The following is a 13,834-nucleotide window of genomic DNA, read 5'->3' as shown; positions in this document are numbered from 1 at the left end:
GTTGTATCAATTGTAACATCTCATTTTCATCTCTGATTTTATTAATTTGGGTCTTCTCCTTTTTTGGGGGTTATTTGGGGCAATGATTTATTGACTATTTTATTTAAAACAGCTCTTCATTTCAATGTTCTTTTGTGTGATTTTTAAAATTTCAATTTTGTTTATTCTTTTTATTATTTCTCTCCTCCTACTAATTCTGGTTGTTATTGTTTTTCTAAGTTCTTAAGATGCATTGTTAGATCATTTATTTGATACTTTTCCAATTTCTTGATGTAGGCACTAATTGCTATAAACTTTCCTCTTAACACTACTTTTGCTGTACCCCATAAGTTTTGATGTGTTGTTATTTTCATTCATTTCAAAGAATTTTTTAAATTTCCCTTTTGATTTCTTCTATGACACAGTATTCATTCGGGAGCATGTTGTTCAGTCTCTGTGTTTGTATATTTTCTAGAGTTTCTTATGTTGTTAATTTCCAGCTTCATTCCATTGTGGTTAGAAAAGATACATGGTATGATTTCAATTTTTTGGCATTTGTTGAGGCTTGTTTTATGGCTTAGTATATGGTCTGTCCTAGAGAATGTTCCATGTACTGATGAAAAAATGTGTATTCTGCAGTTCTGTGTTGGAAAGTTCTATAGATATCAAACAGATCCATTTGGTTGATAGTGTTGGTTTGTGTTGTGGCTTATTTACTGATTTTTGTCTGCTTGATCTGTCCATTGATGAAAATGAGGTGTTGAAGTCTCCCATTATTATTGTGTTGGGGTGTATGTCTCCCTTTAGCTTCATTAACAATTATTTTAAATAGCTGATGCTCTAGCATTGGGTGCATACGCATTTACTACAGTCATATCTTCCAGTTGAATCAATCCTTTAAGTATTACATATGACCTTCTTTGTCTATTTTAACAGTTTTTATATTAAATTCTGTTTTGTCTGATATGAGGATATCCTGCTTGTTTTTTGTTTCAATTTACATGGAATATCTTTTTCCAAGCTTTCACTTTTAGTCTCTGTGTATATGGTGACGTATGTTTCTTGTAGGCAGCATATTAAATAAGCTTTGTTTTTTAATCTATTCAGCCAGTCTGTATCTTTTTTATATATAAAGATTTATTTATTTGGAAGGCAGAATTACAGAGAGAAAGATGGAGATCTTTCATCCACTGATTCACTTTCCAAATGGCTGCAATGGATGGGGCAGCACCAGTCCAAAGCCAGGAGCTAGGAGCTTCATGTTGGTTTCCCATGTGGGTGACAGGGGCCCACGCACTAGGGCCATATTCTACTGCTTTCCCAGGTGCATTAGCAGGGAGCTGGATTGGAAGTAGAGTAGCTGGGACTTGAACTGGTGCCATATTGAATGCTAGCATCACATGTCATGTTTTAACCCACTGTGCTCCAATGCTGGCTCCCAGTCTGTATCTTTTAATTGGAGAATTTAGTCCATTTACATTCAAGGTTGTTATTGATAAGTAATGACTTGTTCCTGCCATTTTTTTTTTTGTAAATATTTGTCTCACTTTATCTTTCTGGCTGTCTTTTACCATCAATTCATGAAATACCAAAAATTATGTTGCTATAATTTATATTGGAACTCCATTAACCTGTTGACTAACTTAAGAAGTATAAAAATCTTTTGAATATTAATTATTCCTGACCAGGAATCTGGTACATCACTATATTTATTGCAATCTCATTTCTTTCCATTGTATCATGACTTGGAGAAAGTTAATCTCCCTTCTATTTAGTTTATTCCTTTGTAAAATAGGAACATTAATGTACCTATCTCTGTGCTCATTGTGCTGTTCTTGATCTTAAGTGAAATACTTGATAGTAAGTGCAGAGGACAGTGCCCAGCACAAGTCATTACTGATATTATTAATATGAATAGTTTTTATTCTCATATTTTCTGAAAGTAAGGTTGACTTTATTTCCGATTACTGATGGATACTCCTTCTCCATGTTTTGTGTCCCATTTATTCAACATGTTCTTCCTCTTACTTTTTAATGCCTACTATGAGCCAGGGATGCCCTTTAACTACCCAAGATTTCACAATTTACAAGACAGACAAGAGCTCTGCTCCTATGTATTTTAAATTCTCCTGTTGTCTCATGTCTTTAAGCAATACTCAATGATAAACATTATAGTGGGTATACTGTGTTTGACAATTTAACAAAAACCTCTTCAGTATTTCACTACGAAGCATAATTTTTCTTTTGTTATAAGACAAATATCAGGATACTTCAAAAAGTATCCTGGAAATGGAATTAAAATATAAGTCTACTTTGCACAAAATTTAAACCCATGCAGTTTTTTCATACTATACAGTTCCATGAACTTTTTCAAGACTCCCCCCCAAAAAAAACCCCAAAATTCTTTTCATCAAAATAAAGTCATTTTAATACCACTTTGTATGAACTGTTTGAATCGCCCTCATATTTATCATGCTAAGAAAATATTTTGCCATTTATAGTTAGTTGTAGTACTCATTCATTCTATTAATCGCTCATAACACTGAGAGTCTGTTAAATACTAAGTGGTACTCTGGGTACTATGTGAATAATGAAAAGCACAGGTTCTCATAGAAAACTGGTCTAATTAGGGATATAGACATTTTTATAATTTTGATATAAAATATGATTATTAAAATTGTTGGTGGGTTTGATAAATGCCATTGAAGTATCTAGGGATGATAATTTTTTCTTATTTGAACTATTGAACTGGTGCATTTTACTAATATTGAACCTTTGCATTTTTGTAACTTAAAAATATAGCATTATATAAAGATTTTCATACTTCAACTCCTATGTAGATTGATATATTGTGGTTTGCAAATTATTATTTGATTGAATTTATTCTGAAAAATTCATGTTTAAAATTTGGGCATTTTGAAGTGGGCATTTAGCCTAGAAGTTAAGACACCTGTGGAAACACTTCAGAGTCCTTGGGTTCAATTCCTGCCTCTGGTTCCTGACCTTGGGAGGTAATAGTGATGGCTCAAAGTTACTGGGTTCCTGTCACCCAAATGGGAGACCAGACCTGAATTTTCTTGGCTCTTAGCTTCAGCTTGGCTAGGGCTGTGTCACTGCAGGCATTTGGAGAGTGAACCTATAATTGGGAGGGCATGCTTTCTCCCTCTCTCTCTCTCAGTCTCTCAAATAGATATATTATTTAATTAAAAAAATGAAATTTGTGTAGTGTTTTCTGATAATGTTGATCTGACCACATTAAGAATATGACAACCCGAGACATTGTCCTTCAGGTTGAAGTCTCTGTTTCCACTTTGAACCTCTATGAGTATGTCTAAGAGAGATTTGAGTTTGTGCTAGTTTTGAGAGAGAGAATGCTCGCTAGGGATCATAATGCTAACTTGTGTGTGTTGAGAGATCACAGTGTGTGGTCGCTGTTCTGAGAGCTTGATGCATATTAACTCATTCAATCCATCCTCAAAACAGCTGTCGTAGGGATTACTATTATCTCCATCGTATAATGAAATATCTGGAGCACAGGGCTGAAGCCCATAGCCCTGATACATGGCAGACAGGTTTTAAACCCAGGCAACCTGGCTTCAGAGCCGATATTCTTTTCTACTCTGGCAGGTATATGAATCAAGAAAGGTAGCTTATGCTGCTGTAACGAATACCAAAACTTTGCTTTTCAACAACAACAGAACGACAGGAAAGATTGTTTCTTCTTCATGCAAAGTGTGGCTCTCAGAGGAGCAGATCCACGTGGAAGCTCAGATTTCCAGCCTATCTGTATCTTTTTTTTTTTCTTTTAAAGCTTTATTTATTTGAGAGGTAGAGTTACAGACAGAGAGGGGGAGAGACAGAGAAAAAGGTCTTCTATCTGCTGGTTCACTCCCCAGATGGCTGCAACAGGCAGAGCTGGGCTGATCTGAAGCCAGGAGCCTGGAGCTTCCTCCAGGTCTCCCATGCAGCAGGATGCTAAGCACTTGGGCCATCTTCCATGGCTTTTCTAGGCCATAGCAGAAAGCTGGATCAGAAATGGAGCAGCCATGGGGCCGGCGCTGTGGCATAGTGGGTAAAGCTGCTGCCTGCAGTGCTAGCATCCCATATGAGCACTGGTTCAAGTCCTGGCTGCTCCACTTCCGATCCAGCTCTCTGCTGTGGCCTGGGAAGGCAATGGAGGATGGCCCAAGTCCTTGGGCCCCTGCACTTGCATGGGAGATCCGGAAGAAGCTCCTGGCTCCCGGCTTCAGATCGGTGCAGCTCCGGCTGTTGTAGTCAACTGGGGAGTGAACCAGTGGATGGAGGACCTCTCTCTCTCTGCCTCTCCTTCTCTCTCTGTAACTCTGACTTTCAAGTAAAATAAATAAATCTTAAAAAAAAAAATAAGTGGAGCAGCCAGCTCATATGGGATGTTGGCACTGCAGGCAGTGGCTTAGCCTACTGGGCCACAGTGCTGGCCCTGCTGTCTGCATCTTCTGGCGACTCAATATCAACATTTGTTTCCACAGCCACTGTGGAAAGGGCATAGAGGGAACGTGGAGAAATACACCCTGGCTCTGAAAAGTTTCCCCTGGAGTGACACACATCCCCTCTCAGATTTCACTGGCTGAAGCCAAGTTACACGGCTAAGCCTTCCCTTCACATATCATGTGCTCCAAGGAAAGGAACACTAGATGTGTTGGTGACAGCCCTGATGTCACCATGGTATGTGTGCTAGCTCCAACTCTGCCACTGACTTTCATGTCTCTTTGCTTCCAATTTTAACATCTGGAAAATGACAAGATTCATCTGTTTATTCCATTGATATCTATTACTGTGTGCCAAGAAATGTGTGATACTGGTGCAATGGTAAGCATGGTGAAATCCTTGCCCTCAAGCAGTTTGCACTGTAATGGACTTCTCAGTGATAATTTTCTGCTCTAACATTTGAAGATTATGGGATGGGCATTTGGAGCAGTGGCTAAGCCACTCCTTGGGATGCTCCCATTCAATATCGGAGTATCAGGGTTGAAGCCTCACTCTGCTCTGGATTGCAGCTGCCTGCTAATGCACATCCTGGAGGCAGAGGTGTCCACTCAAGTACTTAGGGCCTGGTCACCCAGTTAGGAGACCCAAATTGAGTTCCTGGCTTCTGGTTTGACCCAATTCTGGCTATTGTGGGCATTTGGAGAGTGAATCAGGGGACAGGACAGTCCCTCTCTCTCTCTCTCTCCCTTTCTCCCCCCACATTTCAAATAAAATGAAAATAATAAATAAATCCAATTTTAAAAATACAAGCATTCTATTAAAAAGCAACCATTTCAACCATTCAACCACAAACCCCCCCCCCCAAAGTTTAAATTCTAGACCCTCGGGCATTTCTCTCAGGGGTTTCTTCCTTTTTCCTTGTGCACTTGAATGTAATTGGCTGCAGCGAGTCTTCATCATAGCAGCAGGTACACATGTGTCTATTACTTTAGGATGACTAGTAAACTGGCAGAGATTGTGGAAATAAGACTTTGCACTACATTCATAGTTATTTTTAAAGGTAAATTCAGTCAATTCGGCACACGTTCCCACAGACTTACACCTAGGGGTAAAGCTAAAAACTTGCCATGGGACTCCAAGTCCTATTAAGTTGGCAGGTACTAATGCCATCTTACTAGTTAAAGTGATCATTTTAAGTGCGTAACTTATCATAAAGATAGGAATAAATGACAAAGGGATCATATAAATAAGACCAAATGTCTGCTAATAACAATAGATAGAATTAAAAGGGAAAGGATGATCCAACATGGGAAGCAGGCCACACAGCAAACTCATAGAATGACAAATGCCCTAAACAGCACTCTGGCCTCAGAATCAGCACTTAAGGCATTCGTATCTGGCTAAAAAGCCCATGAGAGCATTTCAGGCATGGAAAGCCAAGACACTGTGGCAAAAAAATAACCTACATGAAAGATCTCTGTGAGTAAGATCCCCGTGGAAAGAATGGGCCATCAAAGAAGGAGGTACCTTTTTCTCTGAAGGGAGGGGAGAACTTCCACTTTGATTATGGCCCTGTCTAAATAATGTCAGAGTTTGTGGACTCAAGAGGCTTCCATAGCCTTGGTAGCTCGTGACAGGAGCCTTGGGTGATCACTGACATCATAAATAAGATTATCAATTGTTAAATCAACAATAGGAGTCATTGTGCACTTGCTCCTCATGTAGGACCTCTGTCCTTAATGAGTTGTACTATGAGAATTAACAGTAAAACTTGTTTTCAAACAGTACTTTATACTTTGTGTGTCTGTGTGGGTGCAAACTGTTGAAATCTTTATTTAGTATAGAGTTGATCTTCTGTAATAGATAATTAAAAATGAATCTCAATGAAGAATGGGATGGGAGAGGGAGTAGGAGGTGGGATGGGAGTTGGGGAGGGAGGGCGGGTATAAGGGGGAAGAACTGCTATATTCCAAAAGCTGTACCTATGAAATTTATATTTATTAAATAAAAGCTTTCTAAAAAATAAAAGTAGTGTACAGAAAAAATAAGAGAAAATCAATTTGATTAAGAAATTCAGGGCAGATAACTTTGCTGCCTAATGTGCAATCCAGATATCAAAATTTTTTTCACTCAGGAATAACCCAAATGATAAAAGTTTGAAAATTTCAAAAAAATCATTTACAGTTCATTTTCCCTGAGGGAATATTTATTGGTATGAAATAGAAGAAATATGAATAAGTATCCTTGAGAACATGCATAAAACTGGTTGCCAAGATTTTTTTAATCTCTGAGGACTTGAAGCAGTCTGCCAAGTTTTAATTTGCTAGTTGTCTCTGGTCAAAATACAATTCACAATGAAAGATTTATAAGAATTTGAGACATTGTCTTTAAACATGATGCAACAGAAGAAAATTTGAATGAATGTGCAAAGAATTCCATTTTACTCTCACTGATGCAGTTGTGGCATTTCCTTTATTTTTAATACTGCATGTCAAATTCTTAAACCAAAGCCAAAAAAACTCAGTGATTCAATAGTTGGATATGTCTTTAGTGTATCAGAAAATACATTTCTGATAAATCACACTCATTTGTTGTTCTGTTTCAATTCTTCCACACTTTAGAGATATTCAGTTAGTTTTATAAGTGTTTGATTAGTTCATTTGCTACATGTTTGTACTTCGAATTTAATGTTGTGTTGTTTGTTCTCCTTCTCAGTCACAGAGGAAGGACTGACACCAGGATCATATGCTTACACAACCTTTTGTTTCCTAGTCAGCAACCAATACTTACTATTGAGCTTTCTTGGAGGTAGCATGAGAATTATCAGAATCTCTGAATATGAGGAGAAAAAGAGGAAAGCAGATAATATTGTAATAGTTACCATAAGAGATCAGTAACCATTGTCTACTCTCAATACAAATTCCACTTTAGTGATCCAGGCTACTGTTATGAAATAAGTGCTGGCTTCTGGCTCCCACATTCATATCTCCAGTCACGGCTTTCTTTCTAGAATTTCAAACACCATTACCACCTGGTTATCCACACAGACAGCTCAGACCCAAAATATGCAAACCGGAGTGTTTTGTCTTTTTCCCCTACTACCGGCAGCCTCCTTTGTGGCCTCTCTTGTTCAGGATGGTGTCATCATCCTTTTGAACACACAGAGAGCCTGGAGCCTTCCCAAGCCTCGAGTGCATCACTTCTTGTGTAAAATGTCTGCTATTTCCTGCTGTGCTTACAGTTTTGGTGTGGCTCCAAGGGAGCTGTACTGGTCAGTCCCTGGGCTTCAGGCAGTGACTTTGTCTACCAATAGCACACTGTCCTAAGTCTGCCATGAAAATCGTTACTTAATAAGAGTTTTCTTATAATGACAAAGGAAGTGAAAAGAAAGGAAGAAAAATTGTGCTGTTAAGAAAATGGCAAGCTGCTTCAAGGGAATCTTGAATCTTGGCTGAAAATCAATGTTCATGGAAAGAAATGATTTTTACCTTTTGCTGTGGAAATGTGGACTCCATCATGGCTGTTTCAAAGCTATGGGCGCTGCCTGCCTGGGTCTTCTCCCACAGGGCTCTGAGGAATTGCACAGAGTGGCTCTGTATGGACAGGGGCTCAGGAAACAAGCTCTAAAAGTGCAAAGTGGGGGGGATGGGGGAGAGGACACATTATCGCTAATATTTGAGTGATTTCAAGGCATTATTTAGGCTTAGTTTGAGCTTTAACATGATCTAAATTTAAATGAAACAATAAAGAGCTACTGCGAAGAACAAGCATATACCAGGCTTTTAATTTTTTAATAAAAAATTAAAATCATTTAGTAGGATTTCAAGACAGTTGGTATTGATACAAGGTTACTTATCTCAATGATTTCCAAGAGCATTATTTAATTGCAAAGCTGTTAATATAAATTCATTATTCAAATTTATTTTATCAAGAATCTGGGAATTAAGACAAAATTAAAAGCAGAATGCAAAAATAAAGTCCTTAATCAGTGTAGATCTTGAAGAATAGAAATTAACTCAGAGTTCATTATGCAGTTACTCAAGTATGAGCAGTGTGAGTGGGTGTGTAGGGGAAACAAAATCACTTTTCATCCTAAAATGTGTAATGGGTAAATATTTCTGAAGTTTTAAGAAATATTTTCTGTAAGTGCTGGGCAATAAGATTGATACTATGAAGAAAATCACATTTATTTATATTTCACTCAATCCAATGAAAATCACTCTTTAAAGGAAGATTTAAATTTGTGTTTGTATATTAATCAATGATGAGTCTAGTAATCATTTATACATTGTGATATTATACATAAGAATGTGAGAAGACTTTCAACTAAGGGAATAATTTCATAAAAACATATAGGACATCACTAAGGGGTATACAATACCATTTGAGTATATTTTATCCTTTGCATATGATATATGATAAGAGATTGGCTTATAAAATCATATTTTCTATGTCAAAGATTATCAAAGCACTGACTTACGAGTCTATAAATGGTCTGTGTATAGAAATCTTTTTTCAGAAAAATCCTGCTATTATTATCAAAATGCATATTTCCAGTTCTGAGTGGGAAATGATGTAGGATCTAAAATCCTGAGTAAGTGGCCCACAGATTTCACAAGTTTAAGAGCCAGGTACAGATAAATTGATTACACAACCTAGAAAGTGGGCACATCTTGAAATTTCTTGATTATTATCAGGAACTTAAATGGCACATACTTTTTCAGTTAAAGAAGGGCAGGGTTGATTTAAAGAATCATCAATCTAAAAAGGAGCATTTAGACTGGAGTCTATGAATTTGACCACTTCATGAATGTGTAAAGTTGACAGAAAAGAGGGAACCTGGACGCAAGACTAGTGCTGGGTTTGTCATCATCAAGACAATTGATTTTTATTTACCCCAAAGCCAGGACTCATCCAGGAGACTACATAATATCAAAGGGATGGAAAAAGAAAGACATCACTGTAGTAAAATGAACACAGATGAAAGGCAGCCCAGACTGATATACTAGGTGATTTTGTTTAAAGAGAAAGACAAAGAATCAGACTAAGTCAATAAAAAAATACAGTTTTGCTTTCAGAAAACTGGCAGCTGTGAAAAACAAAGCCAAAGATAAAACAAATACAGAATCACTGAAGAAGATTATTTGAAGAAAATATGAATAAGAGAAAAGGAAAGTAAGGTCGTTATTGCAACAAAAGGAAGACAAATCAACGCTGTCTTTATGATCACATGCAGTTTGGTCCACATCAAAATGTGAGCTGCTCCGTATGAGCGGTTATCAAGTGTTCTGAAGATGTCAAGAAAAAGTGGTGTCCTTAGGCATGTCCAAGCTGTCTGGTTCCTTTATTAGATTGTTCTACTTCATAATTATGAGATACGCATTTAACACTAAAATTCCTTCTTGTGCCTTTGCATGCTAATATTTGCTCATCAAATCCTTCTTTGTTAAACTGAAAGTTCTTCTTTTTGTAATTTCATCTATATTTGTATCTTCCTTAGAAGAAAGTGCATTCTAGTGTCTTCACAAAGTCTAAACGGATACTCTGACACCTAAATTAGCTGGAGATTTGAAGACGCTAGAGAAATAAAGGCTAGCTCTACATAAGGAAAGCTATTATGCCATATAAGTTGTTTTTGTTGTTCAACATAAATTATTTTTCCTTTCATCCTTCTTCCTTTTTTGAAAAAAGATTTATTTCTTCATTTTAAAGGCAGAGAATCAGAGGGAGAGGGAAAGAGACAGCAAGAACAAGAATGAGAGAGAGTGAAAGAGAGCAAGAGAGATCTCCCTTCCATCCCCAAGTGGCCACATCTTCACTCCCCAAGTGGCCACAATAGCAGGGACAGGGTCAGGCTAAAGACAAGAGCCAGAAACTCCATTCTGGTCTCTGACATGGGTGACCCAAGTACTTGGACCACCATCTGCCACCTTCCTACAAGAATTCACAGGTAGCTAAGACTCAAACTAGCTGTCTGATAAGGGATGGCTGCATTCCAACAGGCAACCTAACCTGGGGTGTCACAGTACCAGCCCCCTTTTCACTCTTCTTTTTAAAAGCTAAGTACCTGCGCCAGCACTGTGGCATAGGAGTTAAGCCATAGCCAGAATCCCATATGGATGGTAGCTTGATTCCTGGCTGCTCCACTTTCTATCCCATTCCCTGCTAATGCACCTGGGAAAGCAGCTGAAGATGGCCCAAATGCTTCGGCCTTGCACTGATGTGGGAGACCACGAAGAAGCTCCTGGCTCCTGGCTTTATCTCCTGGCCCAGCTCCAGCCATTGAGGCCATTTTGGTAATGAACCAGCAGATGGAAGATCTCTCTCTGTCTCTCCCTCTCTCCCTGAAACTCTGCCTTTCAAATAAAATGGGTAAATCTTTAAACAAAGGAAGCTAAGTATACTCAATATATTAATAGATAGAGCCTACTGTCTTTTTTTTTTTTTGCTTATTATTTATTTGAAAAGGTGAGAGAGAGAGAGAGAGAGACTTCCATCCTCTGTTTCATTCCCCAAATGTTTGCAGTGGCCCCCAGTTGGGCCTGAAGCAAGAAGCCAGGAACTCAATCCAGGTTCTCCACATGGGTAGTAAGGGACCCAACTACATGAGCTATCACTTGCTCCCTCCCAGAGTACACATTAGCTGGAACTGAGAGTGGAGGAGCTGGGACTGCAGCCCAAGCACTCTGATATGGGATGCAGGCATCCCAACTGGTGTAATAACCACTAGACCAAAAACCCACCCCCGGGGGCCGACGCTGTGGCTTAGCAGGTAAAGCTGCCACCTGCAGTGCCAGTCAGATGAGGCTGCTCCACTTCCAATGAAGCTCTGTGCTATGGCCTGGAAAGGAAATGGCCCAAGTCCTTGGGCCCCTGCACCCACGTGGGAGACCCAGAAGAAGCTCCTGGCTCCTGGCTTTGGGTCGGCTCAGCTCTGGCTGTTGCAGCCATTTGCAGAGTGAACCAGAGGATGGAAGATCTCTCTCTCTCTCTCTCTCTCTCTCTCTCTCTGCCTCTGACTCTCTGTAACTCTGCCTTTCAAATAAATAATATCTTTTTTTTAAAAGCCATCCCAGGAAACTATCTTAAAATACAGAGAATCTGTGTTCAAAATTATGAATTAAATGTAAATGTATAATACTCTACATCACAACTCTGACCAGAGGGCTAGTATATCAAAAAAGCGAGTGTAAACTCCCACTCCACCAGCTCACAAAGTAGCCTGATTTATACGCACCTGCTGAAACAGAAACATGATCTGGATCCACGGCTGAGGTTCCTGGCTGATGAGGATAAAACTAGACTTGCTGTAGAGGCAGTAGTGGCCCTTCAAGGAGCAGGTGAAGAACAACTTGGCCACGCAACTCCTAACTGTATCTAGAAACAAATACACAGACTATTAAACCTCAGGTTTTTCCATGGTTACACTTCATTCTTCGACATGCAGGCATTCTTGGAAAATCTCAAGATTTTAGACTATGAGCTAATAATGGCCAACAATCACGTATTTGGGAGTGGATCCATTACATGGACTACAGATTTAAATGAAGATGTTTTAAACAGGTTGTGTTCAATCCATCATTCTCTTGTTTAAATGAACAATGTGTGAGAAATGGCTAGGCAACTCCCATGGAAGCTTAAACTTTCTCCCCAGCAAAAGGGAGAGACCATGTCATTTTCACCCGTTTGGACATCTGGGAAGAACAGAAAAATGGATGGAGGAAACCCAGGCACTTTCTGGGCAATGGGATGGTGTGCCAAGAACTGCGGGTGCCATCCTTTTGGTTGTGTGGGGGCCACAGAGACAAATCCCAGAATAACTCTGGCCATGGTGGTGGCTTCCTGTGAACTGTCTTGATCTCGTTTGAAAGGCTGTGTCATATTGAAGAGCTCCAGCAGGGCTGCAATAGATTCAGGATGCTCTACTCTTAAAAATGGAAATGGATTAGCACTTCTTAAAAGGTGATGGGAGCCGGCGCCGCGGCTCAATAGGCTAATCCTCTGCCTGCGGCGCTGGCACTCTGGGTTCTAGTCCCGGTTGCCCCTCTTCCAGGCCAGCTCTCTGCTGTGTCCCGGGAGTGCAGTGGAGGATGGCCCAGGTCCTTGGGCCCTGCACCCACATGGGAGACCAGGAGAAGCACCTGGCTCCTGGCTTCGGATCAGCATGGTGTGCTGGCCGTGGCGGCCACTGGAGGGTGAACCAATGGCAAAAGGAAGACCTTTCTCTCTGTCTCTCTCTCTCACTGTCCACTCTGCCTGTCAAAAAAAAAAAAAAAAAAAAAAAAAGGTGATGGGAACCATTATAGCAGCGGCAGTCAGTCCCTGGCTAAGTCAGTGGATTGAATTCCCTAGAGATGGGGAAGGCTTACTGGGTTCCACCAGGTCTCAGAGTGAAGCAACAGACTTTTCAGGAAGAGTTGGGAAGAGATAAAGGAGAATGGGGAATAATATACTGGAAGAAAAGGTCTTGGAAATGAGGCAATAAATCCACAAGGGAAGTTAGATATTAATACAGAAATCTTAAGAATTATAGCTTTCTGTGATTCTAAAACATAGATATAGAATAAGACTAATTTTGTGAGGTTACTTGTTTTTGAGAGTTAAAAATATCTGAGGTGAATTGTTCAATATCCTTGAAGAAAATCAGAAATCTTGTCTGGATTCTGTGGGTGACTGATCATGAGATGTAAAGAGTGCTTGAAAAACAGCAGGAGGCCAGGTACAGAGAGAGGCCTGAGGGACCAGAGTCGAGACCAACATCAACTTGAAATAGACCTATCAGCAATTGCTTATCCACAATACTTTTCTAAAAAAAAATTAGCACAGATGCTCTGAAAAATCGAATTTAAATTTATCCATGCTAAAGAAATAGGAAACTAAGTATTCCATAAGGGCCCAATGCACAAACAGTATTTTGCATAAATCTAGCTGTAAGGTATACACTGAGACAGCAATGTGTTTTGCTTCAACAGAAAATTTCAAAAGAGAGTAAGTGTTTTGTTCTAAGAACCCATGTAGGTTGCTTGAAGTTGTAAATTGGACTCTGGGTCTTTGCCCTAAAGTCTTTTCATTTCCCCTAAATTCTTATAGCTCATTCAGGTTTTCTTTTGAAAATGAACATTAATTAGATTTATTTCACACACCCTGAGTCTACCAGCGTTTTGTATACAAACTACAGGGGACTCAGATCAGATAAAACTGTTAAAGCAGAAGAGAAAAATCGTTAACTGGCTATAAAGCAAATGAGTTCCATGGTATAAGGTTTGTATTTATGCTTTCAGTAAACCTGGTTTGTATACGTATTTGCTCTTCTTTTTTTTTTTTTTTTTTCCAGAGTTTTCCTGGACTAGAAAAATTTCCTTACAACATTAAGAATTAGTTGTTAAAT

General features: G+C 39.2%; 1 protein-coding gene across 3 annotated transcripts in view; it reads right to left on the bottom strand.

The window, feature by feature from the left end:
• Nucleotides 1-13,834, bottom strand: part of VEPH1 (ventricular zone expressed PH domain containing 1) — a 255,723-nt gene that overhangs the window by 43,046 nt on the left and 198,843 nt on the right. For all 3 annotated transcript variants that reach the window (XM_008266390.4, XM_070072605.1, XM_002716326.5), the window contains 2 exons: nucleotides 11,684-11,823; nucleotides 7,935-8,069 (listed from right to left, as the gene is read on the bottom strand). In XM_008266390.4, the coding sequence (XP_008264612.2) occupies nucleotides 7,935-8,069; nucleotides 11,684-11,823 (275 nt within the window). The remainder of the gene's footprint in view (nucleotides 1-7,934; nucleotides 8,070-11,683; nucleotides 11,824-13,834) is intronic.

Source organism: Oryctolagus cuniculus, chromosome 4 (assembly GCF_964237555.1).
Source record: "Oryctolagus cuniculus chromosome 4, mOryCun1.1, whole genome shotgun sequence".
Taxonomy (NCBI): domain Eukaryota; kingdom Metazoa; phylum Chordata; class Mammalia; order Lagomorpha; family Leporidae; genus Oryctolagus; species Oryctolagus cuniculus.
The sequence above is the reverse complement of the archived record's forward strand: the minus strand, read 5'-3'. Positions and strand labels throughout refer to the sequence as shown.